This window comes from Phocoena phocoena, chromosome 2 (genome assembly GCF_963924675.1).
Source record: "Phocoena phocoena chromosome 2, mPhoPho1.1, whole genome shotgun sequence".
Lineage (NCBI taxonomy): Eukaryota > Metazoa > Chordata > Mammalia > Artiodactyla > Phocoenidae > Phocoena > Phocoena phocoena.
In genome coordinates this window covers 85,968,966-85,994,969 of record NC_089220.1, presented here as the reverse complement: position 1 = coordinate 85,994,969, position 26,004 = coordinate 85,968,966, and the positions used below count along the sequence as shown (strand labels likewise).

General features: G+C 36.2%; 1 protein-coding gene and 1 pseudogene across 1 annotated transcript in view; both read left to right on the top strand.

Moving 5' to 3' along the window:
• UBR1 (ubiquitin protein ligase E3 component n-recognin 1) overlaps nucleotides 1-26,004 on the top strand; it is a 173,489-nt gene that overhangs the window by 120,555 nt on the left and 26,930 nt on the right. The window contains exons 28-37 of the mRNA XM_065900181.1: nucleotides 2,860-2,946; nucleotides 4,120-4,301; nucleotides 8,328-8,533; nucleotides 10,152-10,245; nucleotides 10,653-10,802; nucleotides 13,863-13,960; nucleotides 17,310-17,403; nucleotides 18,656-18,804; nucleotides 22,823-22,878; nucleotides 23,920-24,016. Coding sequence (XP_065756253.1) covers nucleotides 2,860-2,946; nucleotides 4,120-4,301; nucleotides 8,328-8,533; nucleotides 10,152-10,245; nucleotides 10,653-10,802; nucleotides 13,863-13,960; nucleotides 17,310-17,403; nucleotides 18,656-18,804; nucleotides 22,823-22,878; nucleotides 23,920-24,016 — 1,213 coding nt within the window. The remainder of the gene's footprint in view (nucleotides 1-2,859; nucleotides 2,947-4,119; nucleotides 4,302-8,327; nucleotides 8,534-10,151; nucleotides 10,246-10,652; nucleotides 10,803-13,862; nucleotides 13,961-17,309; nucleotides 17,404-18,655; nucleotides 18,805-22,822; nucleotides 22,879-23,919; nucleotides 24,017-26,004) is intronic.
• LOC136143559 (large ribosomal subunit protein eL32-like) lies at nucleotides 1,853-2,262 on the top strand (annotated as a pseudogene).

Here is a 26,004-nt window from a genome sequence, read left to right as displayed (position 1 = left end):
ATATTCTCTAATTGTAAAATCATTTACTACTGATTTTCATGATCACTCATAATTTTTCATGTTAGTAATCCTATTTTCCCTATGTTTTAGTGAGGGCTCTTTTTAATAAATTAACATTTATTCGTTTCATTATTCAGTAAATATGTATTGGGTACCTGCTTATGTGCCATGCTCATTTCTAGGCTCCAAAAAAGACAGATAAGGTGCTTGCTATCATGTTGCAAACATTGAGCTACAGACAATAAACAAAAAAATTATCAGAATAATTCAGTAGATGAGTAGGGGTAACTTTAGATGGGTAATCAGAAAAGGCCTCTTTTAGGTGGTAACACTGGAACTAAATGACATGGAGCCAGTCTTATAAGAATCTTGAAAAGTCCTCCAGAATGAGGGAACAGCAATGCGAAAGCTCTAAGGAGGCCAGAAAGAAGGCTAGTGTGACTGGAACATAATGGGGGAGGGATAGAAAGGTAGGCAGCAAGGTCAGAGGCACAGCCGGGGCCAGGTCATATAGGACCTTACAGGTCAGGGGTAAATGGATTATAGGGACAAGAGTAAACACAGGGTAACCATTAGAAGATTATTGCAGTAATCCTGGTGAGAAACGAGCATGACTTCAGCTAGAAAGCAGATGGCAAGAAGCTGGACTGATTCACGTATAATGTGATAGTAGGAGCTATAGAAATTGCTGATACATTAGATGGAAGAAGTGAGAGAAATCAAAATGACTCCTAATTTGGAGTTTGAACTGTTGGTGGATGGCAGTGCCTTTGGGGAGGAGTGAATGAGAGGTAGGGAGAGAGGTCAGGAATGTTACTTTAATGGAAAACCCTCCAAATGGAAACATGAAGCCAAGGTTATGGAGCTTCCTGTCACTGTATTTATGAAAATATTTTTATGTTATCAGCTAGATATTATGTTGATAATTAGAATATAGGGTGGTTACATCAATTGGGGATCTTTGTACTGATTTGTACTTCAAGCAGTTAGTCCTTTTTATTACTTAATCAGAGACACTCCTTAAACAAGTGTGATATAATTTGATATGTAACTATAAGGTAATGATGTTATCAAGATTCCTCTTGAAGTAAATTTCATGAATATTTACTATTTTTCTTAAACCTACCAATATAATCATTTTAAAATATAAAACAAAAACAAAAGAAGTAAAGTAGATAACTATTCTATAGATTTCACTCATATGTGGAATATTAAATTAATTAAATTAAATAAATGAACAGATAAAACCAAACAAAATCAAGCACATAGATACAGAGAACAGAGTAGTGATTACCAGAGGGAAGGGAGTAGGGAGAGAGTGAAATGGGCTAAGGGGGTCAACTGTATCATAATGGATGGAAACTAAGTTTTTGGTGGTGTGCATGCTGTAGTGTATAGAGATGTAGAAATACAGCATTGTACACATGAAACTTGTATAATGTTATAAACCAATGTTACCACAATTTTTAAAAAGTCAATTGAGCCATCAATTAGTCCAACATTTATATCCTATGGACCTGGTGTTATAAATTGGAGTTCAGGTCCTGAAAGTTCATTTTTCCATTACAGTACCAAAGTCCATTGCCAAAATATATAAAAATCACAAATATCTGTTCTTATAAACATTAGATACTTTATCCAAATGGTTAATATAAAGTTTTGTTTTAAGTTCCTTGTGGGAGTTTTTTCCACATAAGACTGAGGCTCTTTCAAAATATAAATACTACAAGTTTTATGGATGTGCTCTCCTATTTCTGAAATCTTCATATTGTTAAAAAGAATGAGATAGCTCTTCCTTGGCACTGCCTGCGGAGGTGGCGGCCGTCTCCTACTTGGCATCGTGGCTACCCTCATGAAGCCCAAGATTGTCAAAAAGAGGACCAAGAAGTTCATCTAGCACCAGTCAGGCCAGTATGTCAAAATTAAGTGTAACTGGCAGAAACCCAGAGGTATTGACAGTAGGGTGCTCAGAAGATTCAAGGGCCAGATCTTGATGGGAGCAACAAGAAAACAAAGCACATGCTGCCCAGTGGCTTCCGAAAGTTCCTAGTCCACAACATCGAGGAGCTTGAAGTGCTGCTATGCAACAAATCATACTCTACTGAGACTGCTCACAATGTCTCCTCCAAGAACTGTAAAGCTATTGTAGAGAGAGCAGCCCATCTGGCCACCAGAGTCACCAATCTTTGTGCCAGGTTGTGCAGTGAAGAAAATGAGTACACAGCTCATGTGCACGTTGTATTTGTGTCAATAAAACCATAAAACTCAGACAAAAAAAAGAGTAAGATAGATCTGTATAAGCTGTTTTGCAAACACCTCTAAAGATAAATGATGAAGTGAAAAAGGAAAGTAGGAAACAGTGTATGCAGTAGGATCGGTTTTTATGAGAATATATGTAAATATAAAGAAATATATATTCTGATTTTTTTCCTGAAAAGAAATACTAATTATCTTTAATTTAGTTGATTTTGGGGAGAGGGACTGGCATCAGGAAGAAAAGGTATCACTTTCCATATTGTATCTTTGTCTTTATATGTCTTTGCACTAAAAATGTTATTTTTAAAAATTTCCATAGCAAAAGCAGAGGTATGCTCACCCCTGCAGACTGATTCAGCTGATTTTTGCTATCTCCAACCTTCTTCTTAGCTGGATTGCTATTTATTATGTATTTGCAGGTATTTCTCTGTGTGTGTGTGTGTGTGTGTGTGTGTGTGTGTGTGTGTGTGTAAATATATATAAATAGCTTAAGTTTAAGTCAAAGACATTTGGAGACATGATGACAAAATCAGTTGAGTGAATTTTTCTGTTCCTGATCAATCTAACCATATCTTTTTTTAACATTTCATCTGTTTTTCACAGATGTTTGACACCGTGAAGCGATTAAGAGAAAAATCTTGTTTAATTGTAGCAACTACATCAGGATCAGAATCTATTAAAAATGATGAGGTAATAACATTATAATGATGATGACGTTCATCTCTGTCTTTGAACTTTACTGGTATAAGGGAGCTGCTTCTTTTTGTGAGAAGGAACCTGTTTATTGTAAGGTATATAAGATGTCTACTATTGTTCATTGTGTTTCTGTACCATAGGGATTAGTGGTAGTTGACATACATAGTTATCCAATATAATACATATATTTCACAAAAGTAGAGGAAATTGACGTTCAGTGCAGCGCTGTTGAAAATACCATATTTTATTAATTTTTGAAATATTTTAATGTCTGAAATTGGAATATGTCTTATAATCCATGCCTTATTATTTAATCAGCAGCATTCTTAGTGGAACACAAGATTATGGTGCATCTAAGATTTAATGAAACACAGTAATCTTTAGGTTATGAATTTCCATAATATAACGAATCAGGTTTTGATGATTCTAATCTCAAAATCATTAGAATATTATTACTTGTGGTTATTAACTATCTTTCCTAAAAGAAAAACACTGGACTTAAGTTAAAATAAATAAAAAGACACCAATGCATTTCAGTAATGTTGTTAAAGTTCTCATTCTTAGCAATGTGTTAAGTAGTAACTGTTAGACATCAAGTTGTCTTTAAATTGATTAAATGTCAGTGGTTAAATGATTGACAAATGATTCAAAATTATTTTTTTTTTTTTTTTTTTTTTTTTTTCGGTATGCGGGCCTCTTACTGCTGTGGCCTCTCCTGTTGCGGAGCACAGGCTCCAGACGCGCAGGCTCAGCAGCCATGGCTCACGGGCCCAGCCGCTCCGCGGCATGTGGGATCTTCCCAGACCGGGGTACGAACCCGTGTCCCCTGCATTGGCAGGTGGACTCTCAACCACTGCGCCACCAGGGAAGCCCTCAAAATTATTATTTCATTTAATTTTGTTTCTTAATATACCTGCATTGAATATAAAAAGCAGTTTATTAGATATTTAAGATACTTGGCATTTTAAGTTAAAAAAATGTTTTAATAAGTTAAATTATTGAAGTAACCAATGGAACAATTATTGTAAGATGTGATGGAGCCTGTATGTTAATTTTGAGTCATCAGATTGAATCTGAGTTTAATCTAGGAAATTTTGCCTGACTGAACAGTATATGTAAATTTTCACAATGGATCTTACCTAATTTTTCTGGTCTTTTAATACCCAGATTACTCATGATAAAGAAAAAGCAGAACGAAAAAGAAAAGCTGAAGCTGCTAGGCTTCATCGCCAGAAGATCATGGCTCAGATGTCCGCCTTACAGAAGAACTTTATTGAAACTCACAAACTCATGTATGACAGTACGTCAGAAATGTCTGGGAAAGAAGACTCCATTATGGAGGAAGAGAGGTAAAATAAAGCAAAACTAAAAATTAGCAACCCAGTTTCTTGTAGGAAAAATTACATATTCACTTTAAATAATATTTTTTCAAAATGTATTTCAAAGTAAGAGAAATTACACTATTTTTAAGCTAGCAAGGGCACAGTGAAGCCTCTTACTGGATGTAATTTTATGTTGATAAACTGTTCAAGTGCACAATGAAGTTAGTCGGGAACCTTTATGCACAAAAAGGCATGACGATGGAAACAGCAAAGATAGAAATCAGCTCCTGTTATCTTGTACATGCGGACTTCTTTAGGTACACATTTATGTATCAGTTCATATATTCCACATCATTTTTGTGAGTTCTGGTAAAAATGACTGCTGCTATTACAGATTGAAAAAAAACCCTTCACTTGAAAAAGATGGTCCATGTTAATTTTTCCTTTTTTCTAAAAAAGGAAGAAGGCAACGCCTATAGTTTTAGTCATGGAGAGCACATTGGAATGGGAATTAGTAAACCTCGTTTTCTGACTATGACACTATGCTGTGCTCTTGGGGAAATCTGTTAACTTTCTGAGAGTAGTGTTTTGTGGGCTGTTATTTAGATACAGTGAGAAAAGGGAGGAGGCAAAATAATGGTTCTTTGAAAAGCATTCCAATTTAAAATATTGAAAATCCCTTCTATGCTTATTTTTAAAAACAAGCTTTCACTGCTCCTTAAAACAATGTGTGTTGTGGATACTTTTAGGAAATTGTGCTTCTGCAATAACAGTAAACAGTAAACATTATACTTTACATAATATGTCTGTAATCCTGAAGCTGAGTATGCTAACAAAGAACCACAGAGAATACTGACTCTATATCTTAAAGATTAAAATTATGATGGTAAACTATCCTGGGATGACAACAGTAATAAAACTAGAAACTAATACAAAACTTTAAACAACAAGCAGAAGTCCCAACCCTCTTGATATTACCTATGAACAATATAACATTTAGAAAGTAATGAACAAGAGACTACTGTATATTTATTCAAACAAGAGGATGTAAGCAGAAATGTACTCAGAATTAATTAATGGCCCTAGTGCTTTCATAATATATTTTTATTGCCTGATTGATTGTACACATAAAATTGTGTATGTGTTCTCACTGAAAACAATTCACATAACACAGTAAGTCTCCTTTGACCGTCCTCTGCATTCCTGATCTTTCTCCACAGATAACCATTGTGATAATAACTATGGTTCTAGGTGTCTTTCTATGCATTTGTAAACATGTGTATGTGAATAATAATGAGTCTTGTTTTGTGTGTTTTAGTGGCTTTTTAAAATTTTACCATCCTTTTTTGTTCTGTGGGTTGCTTTTTCATTCAGTGTCTTTTAAATCTTTTCATGTCAATACAGATAGACCTTTAGTGTAGATTCTACATCATTCTTTATGACTGCTGCATAGTATTCCATAGTATGGATATATAATATTTTATTTATCAGATTTTGGACATTTAAGTTGTTTTTCCCTTGTTTCCCAATTTTCCCATATTACAAACAATGTGTCAGAACATTTTTGTATGTTCCCCCTTGTACAACCCTATAAGTACTTCTCAAGGGTGGAATCTAATAAATGAAAGGGCTGGGTCATAATTATTTAAAATTTTAATAGATACTGCCACATTGCCCTCCAAAGTAGTTTCACCAATTTCAACTCCCAGCAGTGTATGAAGAGTTCCTGTTTCTTTCATTCTCACCAATACTTAAAATTATCAGTACTTGAAAATATTTGGTATAATCAAAATTATAAATTTGTGCCCTGAAATTCCCTGATTGGTTAGTACTACGTTGAGCATCTTTTCTTATAATTATTCACTAGCCTGTTAAATTTTGTCTTCTGAGAATTGCCTCTTATTATCCTTTGCCCATGTCTATTGGATACTTTACTTTTATCTTACTGATTTCTAGAAGTCCTTTAAAATTATGGATATTAAAGTTTGTTTCATGTTTCCCATATGTTGTTCCTGTTTATTTAACATTAATTATGAAATTTTAGCCATAGCAAAGTTTTCAGTGTTGATAAAGACAGATTTGTCAGTCTTTTCGAGTTTTAACTTTTTGTATCTTGTTTAAGAAGGCTTTTCCTATCCCAAAGTCACAAATATATTCTCTTACATGTTTTAAATGTAATTACATTTTTCATTTACATTACATTTACAAATTTACATTTACAAATTACATTTAAAATTTTAATTACAGTTATATTAACACATTTTCCTTCTAAAAATCAAATGTTAGAGATAAAGTTAAAGTTCCATTTGAGTACTGGCCCAAATCCTGCACCCCTTTCTGCCCTTCCTCAGAGATACTCTGGTTATAAGTTTTATGTATATCTTATAAGAATTTTTACTGTGCTATTAGATACAAATATATGTAACCATAGGAATTATATAGTGTCATTCAGCCTTTTGTTTTATTTGCATAAATGTTATTATGCATGTATCATTCTTCAGTTTCCCATTTTCATTTAATATTATGTCTTGGAAATCTGTATATGTATATTCTTACATATAAAACAAGCTCAGGGACTTGCCTGGCGGTCCGGTGGTTAAGACAACGTGCTCACAATGAGGGGGCCTGGGTTCAATCCCTGGTCAGGGAACTAGATCCTGCATGCTGCAACTAAGAGCCTGGATGCTGCAACTAAGACCCAGGGCGGCCAAATAAATAAATAAATAAATAAAATAATAAAAAACCCGAAAAAACCAAGCTTAGCATTCCTCATTCTTGGCATTTGGACAGCAGTTCTTACGCCTAATGAATTGCAGGGCATTTAGCATCTCTGGCCCTTTATCCACTGAAGTGCAGTAGTGCCCCCTAGTCCTTATGATAACCAAAAAGTTAACTTTACTCACATGTTGCTGAACCCCTCCTAAAAAGTAGTAAGTACCACACCTAGCTGAGACCCACCTTTTAAAAACTTCATACTATTCTGTATTATGTAATTTCATGTATACTGATGATAACCATTTAAGTTATTTCCAGTTTGTTGGATGATATATGATATCTCAGAGAGCTTCTTGCATGGATAGCGAGGCAGTATTACACGGCATGGCCTGTGAAGTCAGATCATCTGGGTGAAATCCTGGCCCGGTTACTTCCTAGATGAATCATTAGATAAGTCTCTTACCATCTCTAGGCCTCAGATTCTTCATCTGAAAAATAGAGATAATAATAGTACCTGCCTTATAGGACTGTTGGAAGGATTAAATGAGGTAACATAAAGTATTTGAAACAGTGCCTCACATTACAATTAGTGCTTTGTAAGTATTTGCTCTTATTTATTATTGTACACATTGAATACATCTTATGAATTGCTAAATCATTAAGATGTATATTTTAAATTTTAATAGCTACCAAAGTAGAACAGAAACTTCAATGCCTAATAAGAGGGAATGGATAAAACCATTATGGCACATATAGTGAGAGTACTGTGCAGCCATTTAAAAATAATGTTTCTGAAGCAAATTTCGTGACATGAGAAAACAGCTAAGATATAAGTGAATAAAGCAGGACACAAACCGTATATGTAATGTGATCTTAATTATGTAAAAATGTTATAAATAGAAAGCAGACTGGAAGGACATGTACAAGTCGTTATTTCTAGGTTGTGAGAGTATGATGCTTTTTATTTTTTTCTTTATATTTTTCTAGACTTTCCAAAATTTCTTAATAAGTATGTATTACTTTTATAATCAGAAAAAACAGATTCACAGCTTCTTGGTACAGTAAGTTAACTATAATTATAATATGCATTCTACTTTGTGATCTGCTTTTTCTCTTTTTGCACTTATCAACACAGAATGTATTTTCTAGTAAGCAAATTAACTGATAAAAGTCAGAAAAATCAAGGGGGAAGATTTTAAGCTAATATTGCTAAATATAATTTTTATTTTATTTTTTTTATTCTTAAAGTTCTTGCCCTAAAGTTACTTAAAATCTACCAAAATATAAAGACAAGTGACCAAAACATATGTCCTCATTTCTGGTCGTTTCTCTTGCTAGCACCCCAGCAGTCAGTGACTACTGTAAAATTGCTTTGGGTCCTAAACGGGGTCCGTCTGTTACTGAAAAGGAGGTGCTGACATGCATCCTCTGCCAAGAAGAACAAGAGGTGAAGCTAGAAAATAATGCCATGGTATTATCGGCCTGTGTCCAGAAATCCACCGCCTTAACCCAGCACAGGGGAAAACCCATAGAACTCTCAGGGGGTATGTATTGTTTAATAAATGTCTTTTTGAGCATTTCTTTTCATACTTGTGTAATTAGAAAAAATACTATCTGAAAGAAGTTTGGGAGTGAGATTGTATTTAGCCTTATTTGGTCAGATCACATTTTACCCATTTATAAAATGGACGCTAGATTTTTACATGCCATTTTGGCTCCTTTGTTTTTTAAAATTTTGGTTAACACATGGCCACGTTGCTCATTCTGTCTCTTTCTATCTATCTCCATTTCTTTTTGCTGAACCATTTGAAAGTAGGAATTCATGACATTTCCCTAAATATTCCCTAAATATTTCCACATGCGTTTTCTAAAACTAAAGATAATCTGTTATATATCTAGCATACCAGTATAACATTTAAGAAAATTACTAATTCAGTAATATCATCTAATATAAAATCCATATTTGAATTTCCCCAACTGCCCTCAAAATGTCTTTTTTTAGCTAGACTTTTTTTTCCATTTAGGATTCAGACATGTTTCCTATGTTGCTTATTTTATGTCTGTTTTAATCTAGAATAGTCACTTGCCTTTTTTTTTTGTTTTTCATGATAAGTGTTTTGAAGAATGCAGGGCAGTTTTCCTGTACAGTGTCTTACATTGTGGATTTGTCTGGTTGTTGCCATGTGGTTAGGTTTTTGTTAAACATTTTCTTGGCTGGAGTACTTATTATGTAATATGTTGTAATTCTTATATCACATCAGGAGTTAGCTGCTTTATTTTATAAATACCCTTGTAATAATAATAATGATAAAAAAGGTTAACATCTAATGAATACTCACCATGTGCCAGGCACTGGTTAAGTGCTTTATGTGTATGTACTCACTTAATCTTCATAACAGCCCTGTGATTTAGGTACCAGTATTGGCTCCATTTATAGATGAAGAAACTGAGGCACAGAGAAATTAATTAACTTGTCAGAAGCCACAAATTATAAATGGTGAAATCAGATTTTGAACCCCATAGTCTGTGCTCTTAGCCAGTAGATTATATTGCCTCTAAATATCCCTTAAAGTTACCCAGTCAAATCACTTTTAAAATACAAAAGTAAACTGTGCTTGAATCATAGAAAATCGCTTCAACAACCAAGATAATGCAACTTAAAGCCTAATGTTAAAATAAAATGTACATCAAGAATAGAAGTTGTTGGCTTCCCTGGTGGCACAGTGGTTGAGAGTCCACCTGCCGATGCAGGGGACACGGGTTCGTGCCCCGGTCCGGGAACATCCCACATGCCGCAGAGCGGCTGGGCCCGTGAGCCATGGCCGCTGAGCCTGCACATCCGGAGCCTGTGCTCCGCAACGGGAGAGGCCACAACAGTGAGAGGCCCGCGTACCGCAAAAAAAAAAAAAAAAAAAAAAAAATAGAAGTTGTCATCAATCCATACTAATCACACCTGGAAGTCTAGCTTTATATTTTCCTCTTTTTACTTACTCTTAAGAATATATATACTACTGCCATGATATTGTGACACTTTTATTGGACATTCCTAAGAAAGTTTATGATTAGAATTTTAGACCTGATAACCTCTTTTTTTGTTTGGTTTCTTTTTATGATTGTGGGACAGATGAATACATACCTCATATTTTTGTCTTTCTGTATCAGAAACCGTGGACCCACTTTTCATGGATTCAGACTTGGCATATGGAACTTACACAGGAAGCTGTGGTCATGTAATGCATGCAGTGTGCTGGCAGAAGTAAGTTGTCCTTCTGACATGTTCTTGAAAGAAGCTAGGAATATTGAAGTTCTCTAAAGGCCACAAAAAGGCATGTTTTCTCGTGTCTTCTTTTTTTCTTATTTGAATAATTGAAGCAGTTTTAATTACTGATTTTGTTTGCATGATACTCATTATAGTATCACCCTTAGAAATTGGTGTGTAAAGTTATCAACTTAAAATTTTCACTGTACTTGCTTTGCACAAGCTAATTAGTCTCTTTTGATCAGTAATTGTATAAAAGAAGTAATAATCTTTATAAAAATCTCATTTTTGCATGTAGATTCTAAAGATGTTTATTGAGGCAAAAATTCCAGATTTTTTTCAGTTGGATTAGAGCAAAGATACATGTGTAGTTTTGAATGGACCTATGTCTTGGAATTTTGCAGGTATTTTGAAGCTGTACAGCTGAGCTCTCAGCAACGCATTCATGTTGACCTTTTTGACTTAGAGAGTGGAGAATATCTTTGCCCTCTTTGCAAGTCCCTGTGCAATACTGTGATCCCCATTATTCCTTTGCAACCTCAAAGGATAAGCAGGTATATTTTAATTTATGTTTTGGTTAATTTTTTTTAAGTTGTCTTTAATCCTTTTGTTGTGACTGTTTTAATTAGATTACTAGTTCCTTTTTTGCTATTTAATTAATACTTTTTCATTTTATAACTTGTATTCGACTTTAAAAATATGATAAAAGCCCCAGTTTTTGGTTTCTAAAGGAACTGGAACATTCATTTACTCAAGTCTACATGTTTTGCATCTGTCTTCCAACAGCCATTAAAGTAATAGAACTTTGATCTCCGTCATAGCACTCACAGAAGGAAGAAAGTTGCAAAAAAAAATCCATTCCTTTCTTATAGTCCTTTGCCAGCATTAGAGTTGCTATTAGGAGTTTGGTTGCTCTGCAGGTCTTTGTATTATTATTTCTATTCTATTTTTTCTGAAGATCCAAATGCTGTAGTTGTAGAAACATGGACAAAAGGTTAACTATAAAGGTAAATAAAAACGATAGGTTCATCTATGGATAGTTTTTTAGTGTTTAGAATAAATTTTTAAACTTTTATATTCTGACCATCTGTGAATAGAATTTAATAGCAGATTTATTAGTTTTTTTATGACAACTAGAACATGTAATTGTATATTTCTGTATTCTCACTATTCTACATGATGATAACAGTACTATTTATTATTATTATTATTTCAGTTTTTTTTTAACTCAGTGACTTTGTAGTGATAGACCTAAGTTTTTCTAAAGAAAATGATTTTATTGATAAAACACTTTTAACATGTTTTCACAGCATAAGAGTTCAAAGGTGATAGGTTTGGCAATCAGCGTCAGTAAGTAGTTGCTCTGTCTCTACTATTCCATGTCATTAGAAAACGTAATTTTGAATTGTTTTCTATTTAGTGTATTGGGACATAGAATGTCATCTTTTAGGAAGAAGGTGACATCACAAAGATTTATCTTTTATTTATTTATTTATTTATTTTAGTTTTATTTATTTTTTGGCTGTGTTGGGTCTTTGTTGCTGCACATGGGCTTTCTCTAGTTGTGGTGAACGGGGGCTACTTACTCTTCGTTGTGGTGTGCGGGCTTCTCTTTGTGGTAGCTTCTCTTGTTGCCAGGCACGGGCTCTAGGCACGCAGGCTTCAGTAGTTGCAATGCGTGGGCTCAGTAGTTGTGGTTTACGGGCTCTAGAGTGCGGGCTCAGTAGTTGTGGCTCACAGGCTTAGTTGCTCTGCAGCATGTGGGATCTTCCCAGACCAGGGCTCAGACCGTGTCCCCTGCATTGGCAGGTGGATTCTTAACCACTATGCCATCAGGGAAGTCCTCCTTGATATCTTTAAGAATAGGATGCTTCAGGGCAGTCCTTTCTAAAGTTAGACTGATCCTTACAACTAGGTCTCTTCAAACCCTGTGACACTTTTAGTCTGTAGTAACAATTTTGTTACTTAGGATCTGAAATACATGATTATACATAACATTTTTATTAGGCATTTGAACTTACCTGTATAGTTGGAATATATTTGCCTCTTTTGTTAGAAAATCAACATGAGTATAACCTAAGATACTAAAGTTAAGAGCATATAAAAAACTTTATCAAAACTAATAATACGCTAGCATTTTTAAAGAAAATTGGTCATAACAAATCAGAGTACACTTTCATTTCTGAGAACTGAAAAAATTCTTAGATCAAATTTGTGCCCAGAGATGTGAATTTTGGCACAGTTCATTGTATATTTTAACTTCACTTAAAGCTGTCCTTTCAGTAAGCAAATCTCTACTTTATAGTCCTTTTTAATAGCACTGTATCTGGTCCCCCTTGGTTGTTAATAGCAGTTTGGGTCAAACCCCTGCCCTTTCGGAATTTATATTACAGAGAGGAGAGACCAATGGTAAACATAAAAATACAGAGTATTGGGCTTCCCTGGTGGCGCAGTGGTTGAGAGTCCGCCTGCCGATGCAGGGGACACGGGTTCGTGCCCCGGTCTGGGAAGATCCCACATGCCGCGGAGCGGCTGGGCCTGTGAGCCATGGCCGCTGAGCCTGCGCGTCCGGAGCCTGTCCTCCGCAACGGGAGAGGCCACAACAGTGAGAGGCCCGCGTAACGCATAAAAAAAAAAAAAAAAAAAAAAAATACAGAGTATTGAGTAGTGAGAAATACAGAGAAAAACTAAATTGGCAGTTTTGGGCTAGAGACAGACCAGTGCATGAGGTTCTCTACAGATTGAGTTGGCAGGGAGCTCCTCTCTGAGACGGTGACGTTTGGATAGAGACCTGAATGAAGTGAAGGACAAGCAGTGCTACTCTCTGAGAGAAGAGAATTCTAAGAACAGGCAATATCAAGAGCAAAGACCCTGAAGTAGGAGCACATCAGCATGTTGAAGGTGAAGCAAGAAGGCAGCAGGTTCAAGGCGCAGGAAGAAGGCAGTACGCTTGGAATGGAGCAAGCAAGGAACCAGATCCTAAAAGGGCTTATGAGCTAAGATTTGAAGTTAGAACTGTATTTTATGTGTGATGGAAAACCATTGGAATGTTTTGGATAGGGAAGTGATACGATCTGATTTACATTTTTAAAAGATCTTGCTGGCGGTTGTGTGATGAATGTATAGATAATAAAGAAGCACTGCTGTGGAAGCAGGAAGAACAGTCTATTGAAGTAGTCCAGGTGATGGATAGTGTAACTTGGATTAGGGTAGTAATGATGAAGATAGAAAGAAGTGATTAACTTGGAATACATTTAGAAGATGAAACCTGCAAGACTAGCTGATAGATTAGAACGTGGTGTGTGAAGGAATCAAATATATCAGTGGTGATACCTAGTTTTTGACTTGAGCAGCTAGAATGGTGATTTCATTTACTGACATTTACTTCCAGGTGATGGGTGTATGGGTGGTATCTTGTTCTTTGTACTTTAAAATTTTTCTTCCCTCCCAAAACTACATTTTTAGGCACCAGTGTTTCTATGACCTAGGAAGCTAATCTGGAGGAGTTTGACTTTTTCATACAGCCATTTATCCATGGAAAGACCCTACAAATTCAGCTTTTCAGTTTGACTTTGTGCCAATGGCTTTAATAATTTTTAAATATCATTTTTCAGTGAGAATACAGAAGCTCTTGCTCAACTTTTGACCCTGGCACGATGGATACAGACTGTTCTGGCCAGAATAACAGGTTATAATATGAAACATGCTAAAGGTTTGCTTAAAATTATTTTATATTTAGCTGTGTGAGATTTAAGTGTCAGAGTCTTTATTTTTTTGAAAGTACTTATTGCTCTAAAATATGGTTTGTACATAAAGATTTGTTAAATATTAGGAAATAGGTTTTTTTAGGCCAAGGCTAAGTTTGGCTTAAATCACTTTACTCAATTTAATAATTTTTCATACTATGAGGCAGTATGGACAGTAATTAATCTGGAGTCACAATGCTTGGATTTAAGTCTTAGATCTATCACTTACTATCTGTGTGATCTTGGACAAGTTACTTAACCTCTCTGTGCCTCAGCTTTCTTATTTGCAAAGTGGGAATGATAATAGTACCTATCTCATTGATTGAAGGATTGAGTTATCCTACATAAAGTAGAACAGTGCATGGTACATAGTAAATACTATATAAGTGTTAACTATTATTAATACTGTTAATATGTTGTAATTAATATTAATAACAACAAACATTTGGAAATTATTACCCCATTTATATATTCTTCACAGTTGAGAGATAAGACTACCTAAAGACTCAGAGAAGTAAACAATGGCAGGCAGATTGGGGTGGAAGTAAAAATCTGAGGAATGTTTAGTACAGGCAGTGAGTTTCCTGGGTTTTTTTTGTTCCTCCTTTATTTCCCAGTTTTGACCCCAGGGTAGCCTGAGTCACAGAACTATGCAGTGGACATGAACAGTAAAAAATCCAGGAGAGATGCCATCTTTCTGGCCAGAGGACTGGAAAAGAAGCCCCTCAGAGCTGGAGAGTGTAAAGGGAATTCTTTTTTTTTTTCGCATCTTTATTGGAGTATAATTGCTTTACGATGGTGTGTTAGTTTCTGCTTTATAACAAACTGAATCAGTTATACATACATATATATCCCCATATCTCTTCCCTCTTGCATCTCCCTCCCTCCCACCCTCCCTATCCCACCCCTCTAGGTGGTCACAAAGCACCGAGCTGATCTCCCTGTGCTATGCAGCTGCTTCCCACTAGCTATCAGTTTTACATTTGGTAGTGTATATATGTCCATGCCACTTGTTGTGTTTTTTTCCCTCTCTTTTGGCTCTTTCCCAAGGCCAGCTCCAGTCATGGAACTGCACTGCCATGGTGGCCACATAAATATCTAAAATCCCAAGAGAAAACCAGTCTTACTGGCCAAAAGATCTGGGAGAAATGGGACCACTATATTCCAAAAAATTCTGGGTGAATCCTCATTATTTTTTTCTTTGCCTCACAGCTTCACTGCAAGGTTAGCCCCAGTCAGCACAGGGGACTAAAACTGAGAGAAATTGGTCATTTTGACCAGAGGAACTGGGAAAAAGGGCCCCTTGGAGCTAGAGAGTATAGGGGGAATCCCAGAGAGGAGAGAGCTGTAGACAGGAATCTCCTACTTTTGAGACAAACACAAGTCCTGAGCTCAGCTCCAAGCTGCACGTGTGTGGAACAGACCCAAAGAAGCATAGCAACAGCTTTGAGACTGAAGCTGCATTAAACCACCAGTCAAGTTCCAGACTAAGCCCTGAGTAGTACATATACTGGCAGACCCAAACAGCATAGCAAAGGCTCTGAAAACTAACATTGGAACCACCACTTACAGGGAGTGAGACAGAACTTGTTGAACCTGATTTGGGTTGGGTTGATTGCCTACTAGAACAACAACAAAAAAGGTACATTTTTCCAGAGAATGTTAATGTGGACCAGTAATGTTCAAATATATTCACAGTGTAATGTTCAAAGTATCCAAGACACAATCCAGAATTACTGAAGGTACAGAGAACCAGGAGAATCTGACCAACTCTCAAGGAAAAAAACAGTCAACCAACTGCCAATCCTGAGATGTTTTAGTGTTGAACTTTTCAGACAAAAAGTATAAAGCAGCTTTATAGTCATGAAACATGAAATAAAGGTGAACACTCGTGAAGTGAATGGAAAAATAGGAGTTCTCATCAGGAAAAAATAGAAACTATAAAAAAAGAACCAAATGGAGATAACAAAATTGAAAAAATACTACATGAATTAAAAAATTAACTGAATGGGGGCTTCCCTGGTGGCACAGTGGTTAAGAATCCGCCTGCCAATGCAGGGGACATGGGTTCGAGCCCTGGTCTGGGAAGATCCCACATGCTACAGAGCAACTAAGCCCGTGCACCACAACTACTGAAGCCTGCGCACCTAGAGCCCATGAGCCACAGCTACTGAAGCCAGCACGCCACAACTACTGAGCCCATGTGCTGCAACTACTGAAGCCTGCGCGCCTAGAGCCTGTGCTCCACAACAAGAGAAGCCACCTTAATGAGAAGCCCTCGCACCAGAATGAAGAGTAACCCCCGCTCGCAACAACTAGAGAAAGCCCACGCACAGCAACGGAAGACCCAGCGCAGCCCCAAAATTAATTAATTAATTAATTAAATCTTTTAGAAAAAAAGAATACAGTTTTAACTGAATGGGCTCAGTAGTAGAATGGAGACGGTGAGATAAGAGTCAGTGAATTTGAAATTAGATCAGGGGAAATTACACAATGAAGAATGGACAGAAAAGTGATGCAGAAAAGTGATGCAGTATCCTTAGGGACATATGGAACATTTTTTTCTTCCCTTTAGCCCAACATTTGTGTCATTGAAGTCCTGAAAAGAAAAAGGATGGTACAGAAAAAATAGTGAAGAAATAATAGCTGGAAACTTTCCAAACTTAGAGAAAGACTTAAATTTATAGGTTTAAGAAGCTCAGTGAACTTCAAACTTAAAAGCATACCTAGATAGGTCATACCCAAACTGCTGAAAACCACAGATGAAGAAAAGAATCTCAAGAGCCACCAGAAGAAAACAAGTCATTTCACGTACGGGAATAACAATTCTAATTTGATAAGGAAATGGAGCCACAAAGAGGTTTAGTATTTACCCAAGGTCTTAGTAACAGTCACTGGCAGAGCTAGGATTCATACCCAGGCAGCTTGGCTCCAGATCCTTGTTCTTATTCACTAACGCATGCTGCCTTACTAATAGAATACTATGCATTTGTTAAAAATAGAAATATAGAGGGTCAGTTACTGATGTGGAAGACATTTATGATCTGTTAGTGAAAAAACAAGATACAGAACAGTACTAGAGATGTTGTCCTTTTTAAAAAAAATCTACACGTGTAACATTTATATGGAGAACAGAAGAATATCACCCTAATGCCATCTGGTTATCTAGGTGGAGAAATTGTGAATGATTATTTATTGCTTATTAACATTTTCTAAGTTTTCTAAAATGATCATATATAATTTACAAAAGCTAGAAAAGTGTGTGTCAGGCTAAACTCCTGTGATTTTTCTTTCTTTTTCCTTTTAATTTGTAAGGAGAAAAGCCAACAATTCCAGTCTTGTTTGATCAAGGAATGGGTGATTCCACTTTTGAGTTCCATTCTATTCTGAGTTTTGGAGTTCAGTCTTCGTAAGTATCTAAACAAGAGAAGTTTGTAAGTGGTTGTGAAAATAAGAGTGAAGAACAGTTCTTTCCTTCCTTCTTGCTTTATTTGTAAAATTGTTTTCTTTATCCCATTTTTATCTTGTTGCTTTCTCCCTAGAGTTTTATTTGTACTAATGAAATTAAGTGGTTTGAGATATTAGAGTAATATGTATTTAATATGTATTAGGGTGAACCATGCCTATAATTAACTGTTTTTGACCAACAAAAATACTATTTTTATATAGTCCAACCTACAAGAAGAACAGAATTTAAGAGGCTTAAGTTAAAATCACATCTGACTTGCTCTGTGACTTCTGAAAAGTCTCAGGTCACTCCAGCCCTACCACAATTCATTTTCTTGTTTGTAAGATTGAGACAGTGGTCTTCTAACTTACCTCATAACGTTAATGGAAAGATATTTATGTGAAGGCACTTTGAAAAATATAATATATCCAAATCAGATATTACTAGTTAATGAATATTATCTGAGGTACATTTTTCTAGTTGTGATCCTTGTTTACATTATGCATCCCATTGCTACTGAAAATATTTGTTACTTGCAACAAATAGAAGTTCAGGAAACCAGAAATAATCATTGCTAGTACATATATTATTATATACACACACAGACATACACACACCCCTATCAGCGCAGAAGTACTTCTTGGTCCCTTATCCATACACTAAAACTTATGTCAGATCTGTTTCCTCTGAGTTGTTTGTTTTTTTGTGGTATGCGGGCCTCTCACCGTTGCGGCCTCTCCCGCTGCGGAGCACAGGCTCGGACGCGCAAGCTCAGCCTCTCCGTGGCATGTGGGATCTTCCCGGACCGGGACACGAGCCCGCGTCCGCTGCATCGGCAGGCGGACTCTCAACCACTAGCGCCACCAGGGAAGCTCTCCTCTGAGTTTTAATCCTCTCTCCAATCTGTTCCTTAATTTGGACCTGGACCCTTTCTGCTGTGAACATTTACTGCATCTTTTATAAGAAGTTATCTGGGTCATTACCATTTTGTCAGAGACATTTTTCTACCTGTAGGAGTTACAGTTCTGCTTTTCCCATTTTTTCTTAAGGAATAAATCTTCTTCAGCAGCTCTTGTATCTAATTTGACAAAGGGTAGTTTACTTTGTCAAAAGGAGTTAAATTCTTGCTTTGGTACTTAATTGGACTTCTCAATAGGTAGCCCCTTTTACTAGACCATTATATCAATATAAATTTTTCTTGTTTCATTTTTAGGATAAAATATTCTAATAGCATCAAGGAAATGGTCCTTCTCTTTGCCACAACAATTTATAGAATTGGATTGAAAGTGCCTCCTGATGAAACGGATCCTCGAATCCCCATGATGACCTGGAGCACATGTGCTTTCACTATCCAGGCAATTGGTAAAGCCTATAAAGCTAGTTTGGAGCTTTATAGAAACAGAATTAACATTGATTGACCAAAATTCCTTTTTTTCCCTGATGGCCTGGAATACTTTGACTTGTTTAAGGCCTCTTAGTATATCAGTAGATTAGGTGACATGATGCCATTTAGCCTTAGAATATTTTGTATTAATCTCTTTTAACTACAAAAATGAGCATATAAACTAAAAATACTTGAAAGGGACAGCATGAAGCAAGCTATATTCGAAAGGTGGCAGAGTTACAACACTGGAAGATCAGAGAAAAACAAAGGAAGAAGACTCAACCCAGAAATGTCCAGTATTTTTATTTCTTTTACACTTTGAGATAAAAAGAAAGGTAAACTAAAGTCATCTAAAAAATTACCAGGAAAGAGAAAGGAAGACTGAGGTGGTCAGGAGAGACAGATTAGCAGCAAGAAACCTACCAAGTCTAAAGGGAAGCCCACTGTCAAGTTCTCTGCCATGTTGAAAGCTTCTTAGAGAAGAGTGTAGCTATCAAATCATGTTGTGCGGTCCCCAACCTTTTTGGCACCAGGGACCAGTTTCATGGAAGACAGTTCTTCTGCGGACTGGTGGCCTGGGCGTGGGAGAGTGGTTCAGGTGGTAATGCAGGCGATGGGGAGCAGCAGATGAAGCTTAGCTCACTCGCTGCTCACCTCCTGCTGTGCAGCCCGGTTCCTACCAGGCCCCTGACTGATATCGGTCCACAACCTGGGGGTTGGGGACCCCTGTTGTATACCTTAAACTTACATAGTGTTATATATCTCATTAAAGACAGGGGTAGTGAAGCAGTGAAGAATTGCTTAGATTTTTAAATTAATGTATTTGCTCATGATAGTCACAAGATAGAGTACTACATGAAAAAGAGTTAAGAACTGTAATTCTTTCATGTCATCTTTATCCAAGCCAGTTTCAGACTCATTTTCCAGTTTTTCTGGTAGTTGTTTTTAATGGTTCTACCACATTTTCTTCATTTAAATATAGTTTTGTAATAAGGCACTATTTCATGATTTGAAGTAACTAACATGAAGCCACTTTTTTTAAAATAAATTTATTTATATTTTATTTTTGGCTGCGTTGGGTCTTCGTTGCTGCACACAGGCCTTTCTCTAGTTGCAGAGAGAGGGTGCTACTCTTCGTTGTGGTGCACGGGCTTCTCATTGCAGTGGCTTCTCTTGTGGAGCACGGGCTCTAGGTGTGTGGGCTTCAGTAGTTGTGGCTCGTGGGCTCTAGAGCGCAGGCTCAGTAGTTGTGGCGCTCGGGCTTAGTTGCTCTGCAGCATGTAGGATCTACCAGGGCTCAAACCCATGTCCCCTGCACTGGCAGGCAGATTCTTAACTACTGCGCCACCAGGGAAGTCCAAAGCCACTTCTTTCACAGAGCCTTCCTGAACATCAGCATCAGTCTCTGTGAACGGATTTTAGAAGTTATTTCCAAACCTGTCAGACTTAAATTGTGGGTAAAAAATAAATACACAGGTTTATATTTACTGTGATTAAATAAAATGAGAAAAAGAAAAGATGAGGTTTAAATAGAATCTGAACAATATGATATGAAATGTAAAGCATTCTTTTGGAGTCATAATCTACTAAATATCTTCAGATTTACAATGAAGGTACTTTTACACTTTACTATTTTGGGAACACAAGCATTAGGAATTGGAAATTTATATTTAGGCATTGAACATTTTAAAAAGTGACAGTTTTGTTATAGAGTATATGAGAAATTCATTGGAGAATAGGACTGAGTCTTCATATGTGTTTCTGTAACATAGTAATTTGAATCTATTTGATTAATAGAGTGTTACATAGTTTTCACTCTAGGGCTTTTTCCATGCAGTGGATATAATGCTGTACTTTATTCCTAGTGCATAAACAGCTAATTTATCTCACTCCCTGTGGGTGTGGAGAGACATATACAGGATGTGTTGGCACAGTTATGAAAAATAGTTGAGGAATCAAAACAGAGGGTCTGACAAAGAGAATGGAAGAAGAGGACAAATATTGTCAATCGATCACTTTGTGAGTAAGATATCTTATGCCGCATAACAAGAGGGTGCCCTTCTGAGATAAAGGCACTAATCTCTGAAGAATTTAGTACTTCCTCGCTCAGATTATTTAACAAAACTTCTTCCCAAGCAATACCCAGGAAATAACAAAGTTTTGCTTAATGACTAATTCCAAAGTCCATAAAATGTCAGTTCAGGAATTGTTTCAAAACCAATAGGGTGGTTATATGATCCACACATCCTCCAAATTTTAAAAATGTATATATAAATCATGTGATACTCATTTTAATATAAAATTTACAAATATAAAATCAGTACTGAACTGAAAAGATATATTAATAGGTTTTATACTTGCTCAAGTGACTTTTGTAACACAATATATAATATTCAGTTAAACATCTGGTATCTAATGGTAAAAAAAACTACCAGCAAATTGAGGTTACATTTAGAATTAAACATGGTGATACTTGATTTAGTTCATACTGACCTTTTAACTATCGCATTTTGTGTTTAATGGTGTCTAGATTAGCCAAAATTTTGTCCATTTTTAGCCAGTTCTGTTTTTCTATTTTTTCTGCTTTCTTCAAAGCTAGAATAAGAAAAAATACATGATAAAAAAATGCAAAAAGAAAATAAGAAATAAGCCTTCCACTCTCACAGATGTGTTTGCTACCAAGGATCAGTGAAAATAAGAGTAATTTAGTAATAAATACCCTAGCCAACAAGGCAAAATATATTTCTGAACCCATGCTTTTTTGGTATTTTCAGTTTCATCTTTTTATCCTATAAATCTAATTGTTTTTTAATAGTACCTAAAAGAGCAATAACGTTACTTACGTCTGTCTTATGTATTATTTTTTAACAAAATAGGTTTTACTATATTAAAAAAATTACTTATTTAAAAATTTTTTGCAGAGAAGGACAAATACTGTATGTTTTTATTTATATGTGCTATCTAAAATATAAAACAAATGAACAAATATAGCAAACAGATTCACAGATACAAAGGACAAACTAGTGGTTACCAGAGGGGAGAGGGGTAGGGGTAGGGGCAAAATAGGTGAAGGAGATTAAGAGGTACAAACTACTAGGTACAAAATAAATGTTACAAGGAAGTAATACAAAGCACGGGAATATAGTCAGTATTTTATAATAACTTTGTATGGAGTATAATCTGTAAAAATATCAAATTACTATATACCTGAACTTAATATAATATTGTAAGTCAACTATACTTCAATTAAAGAAAAAAATTTTTTTGCATAGAAATTTTTTTTTTTTAAAGGAGGATAAATGAACCAGAATGCTTTGTTTTTCCCAGGTATTCTTTTTTTTTTTTTTTCTGCAGTACACGGGCCTCTCACTGTTGCGGCCCCTCCGGTTGCGGAGCACAGGCTCCGGACACGCAGGCTCAGCGGCCATGGCTCACGGGCCCAGCCGCTCCGTAGCATGTGGGATCTTCCCAGACCAGGGCACGAACCCGTGCCCCCTACACTGGCAGGCGGACTCTCAACCACTGTGCCACCAGGGAAGCCCCCAGGTATTCTTTATTGACTGCTGCAGGGACTTTATTATTTGTAGTAGCAATTTGTGAATGATCTACATTTGCCTCTGTAGTATTCTCTCACTCAAAAGTTTGGAAATTTGGGGGACTTCCCTGGTGGTCCAGTTGTTAAGACTCCGTGCTCCCAATGCAGGGGGCCCGGGTTTGACCCGGTGCCACATGCCACAACTAAAAGAGCCCACATGTAGCAACGAAGATCCCGTGTGCCGCAACTAAGACTCGGCGCAGCAAAATAAATAAATATTTTAAAAAATTGGGAGGGGGGGAAATTTTGGCATAGACTTAAACATGAAATTTTGAAGGGGAAAAGTGCAAAGCATCTGGTCAAAAATAAGATTAGTTAAAGAACATCTGATAGACAGAAACCAAGTATACAATTGTAGCAGTATTCAGAATTTATCATTTTTGTTTTTCTTACTCTTTGAGAAAACCTCTTGGGAGATGAAAGAAAACCTTTGTTTGGAGCACTTCAAAATAGACAGGTATGTGTATTCCAGCAGGGTACGTGTAACTCATGGTATGCTTTTTTAGGGAGTCCACAGTAAATTTATCATTTAAAAAAATCTTTATTCACTCCTTTTTCTGTAAAAGTTAGCAGAATTCTGTTAAAAAAAAAAGCTCCTTCAGTCTCATAGGAGACTGAAAGGCCAACATTATACACTTTGGAGAGTTTTCTCAATCTTAGTGGTTAAATGTAATTCACAGAAAGATTTCTGATGATACTTGGTTACTTTTTATCCCCTTCTCTGTTTATTTCCAAATCAGAACCCTAGTGTCTCTTACATTTTTCCTTCTCACTAATTTTGTACCATCATGTAATATTAAGTATTAATGCTGGCTTAGCTCTAGATAAATCATCATACTGAATTCAAGAATAAAACTAAACCATGACTCCTTGATGGGCAGATCCTGACTCTGTATAACTATACTCCTGCCTCAGGCCCAAGCCTCATAACATTGGGGACCCTGAAAAACAGTACTTAAGAAATGTGCTCAGTAGCCCTGTGAAAACAAACTGGGTAACAGGATTCCCTAGACCACCTACTTCCTAGCCATTTCTCTCTTATTATCTGATAGCTGACACAGGGGACTTGGAGTCCACGATGTGCTTCCCTATAGTTCCCATCCTTCCATCTGGGAAGCAGAAGATCTGTTCCCTGAATTCAGTGATTTTCTGCCATCATTTTAGAATTTCTGTAAATACGTTTATTTGCACAGGCCTCAATAGAATAATTTAGGCCAGATATTTAAGAGAATGACTCTGGGGAAAATGAGTACTTAAATGAGAATTGAGATGATTATATCTTTAATACCTCTTTGTCATGGGAAGATCTATTAAAAAAATTCGGTGAAGTCATAAAACTTTTTAGAAGTATTAAAAATATTGTAACTAAATTTGCAAGAATGTAAAGTATATAGTAAGTCTGCACTAATTCTTGCAGACTGGGATTGGTTTTTACATTGAATGACTTAGGTCTTTTATCTTCCCTTATCTTTTTATCTTCCCCTCTCTTCCAATCTAGCATAATGGTCTAAAAGCATTAATGCAGTTTGCCATTGCACAAAGGATTACCTGTTCTCAGGTCCTGATACAGAAACATCTGATTCGTCTTCTATCAGGTAGAGTCTTCTCTGAATTATTATTATTATGTTATTTATGTGTCTTTTCCCATTGCATTTCTGGCAGTGTATTTTATTAGGAAACAACACACTGCACTAATTTTGGATACTCATTACCACAGCCTTACAAAAGAAAAAACAAAAAGAAAACAAAACACATGGCTGCCCCTTTAATACCTGCAATCTTATTTTTAAAGCCAAGTGTTTTCAAATGTTGTCAACGTGTATCGGTTATACCCACCTAGGGGCTTTTTTGAACCAACATCCACAATCACTAACATCTTGTATCTCAGTCTGGTTCGAAAAGGGAGCAGTGATGTGGCTAGAACATTTAAAAATATGTTTAGTTTTGCTGGTGTGTATCAAAGTCATATAAAAATAATAGAAGTGCTAAGTGTGGTAATCTCAGACTGTAGGTCCGTGCATGCCCTTTTCTTTGAGAGACAGGCTATAACAGCTGAGTTGGGGTTTTTTTTAGATTCTAACAAGCTAGAAATTAAGCCCATATGGTACTCAATATAAAAACAAAAAGAGGGATTAGAGGTTATACAGTAGTAGAATGATTTGGCTTTCATTTTGGTTGTCTGCATTTCCATTTAGGTATTTGTACTACAGGAGCTCCTTTGCGTCTAAATAGGTCAGGCTTAAAAAAGACTGTTTTTATAAGTCTTTTTATTCGTAAGTTCAATATGTCACAGGTAAAGAGGTTTAAGCTTGCACTTCCTAGGTATGTTTCTACCAAATAAGAGAGTCATTCAGTCTTTTTAAGCTTTAAAGCCAGGCATAGTGTTTTTCTAGCTGATCTAACAGGCTTTTTCCCCCAAAATTGACCAGTTACTTTACCTTGAAAGTCTGTTGAAACAGGTCACCTTCCTCCTTGTTGATTCCCACAAGCTTCTTAGGGAGCTCTTCCTGGGCAGCTTTCTGTCACTCTAATGACATGGGGGTTCCATGGCTCCACAAATCTGCCACCTAAATTTCATTAGAACTTTTATCCTGCCAAGTTTTATATCTTCAAGTTTATTTCCAGCTATCTCCTGAATTAATCTCATGCTAATAGGAATCTAATATTAATGCTGTTCCCTAGCTACACACTTAAATTTTTTCTGTTTTTTCATTTACTTTTTCTCTTATTGGTCAGTTGCACAGGCCCAGAATTTTGCATGTGTTAAACATGCTTCTTATTCTTAGGACCTCTTCCTGTTGTTAACAGTTTATCCTATTTGCACAGTAATATTTTGGTCTGGTTTTTTTATTTTTTGGCATCTCTTTTCATTTCAGTTATAATTTGGATACCTTGTTTTACCAGCACTTCCAAATAGTCTCCCTGCTTTTACATTCATCACACGTTATGGGATTTATACTGTTTAAAACACGTCAAAATAAGCACCAAACAAAGAGACTATTTAACATCATCACAGATAGCAGAAACTGAAATAATAGTGCATAATCTCTAATTGGCAGTAACTAATAGAATTGATGTGCTTTTGCTCTGTAATGTAGCTTTGTGCCTTTATGTAAAAGTTTGGTATGTGAAAATTTATTAGCAGGAACATCTTTATTTGCAAGGTGTTAGGGCTATAAACTCTGTATAGAGGCAGAAGATACGGTCCCTGCCATTTGTAAGGCTTATGATTGAATTAAAGAAGCAGAACCTCTGTGAAAACTCACATTATAATGTAGCCAAATGCCAGATATATGGTAAGAATACATGCTTCAAGAATTGAGACAGGAAGGGATCACTGTGGGGCTCTGCTGTTTTTTCCCTCTAACAGGGTCCATAAAGATAAGCTGAGAGGAACAGAGACAGCATTCTAAGCCCAGGGCACAATTTAAACAGATTGAGGAGGTAGGAAAGCATGTGATATGTTCAAGTTAGGCAAGTTTGATAGGAGTAGTGGCACCTGTAGATAGATAGAGAAGCATGAAGTTGTTTTGATAAAAATAGAGGATCTTAAATGTCCCAATGAGAAGTTTGAACTTTATTC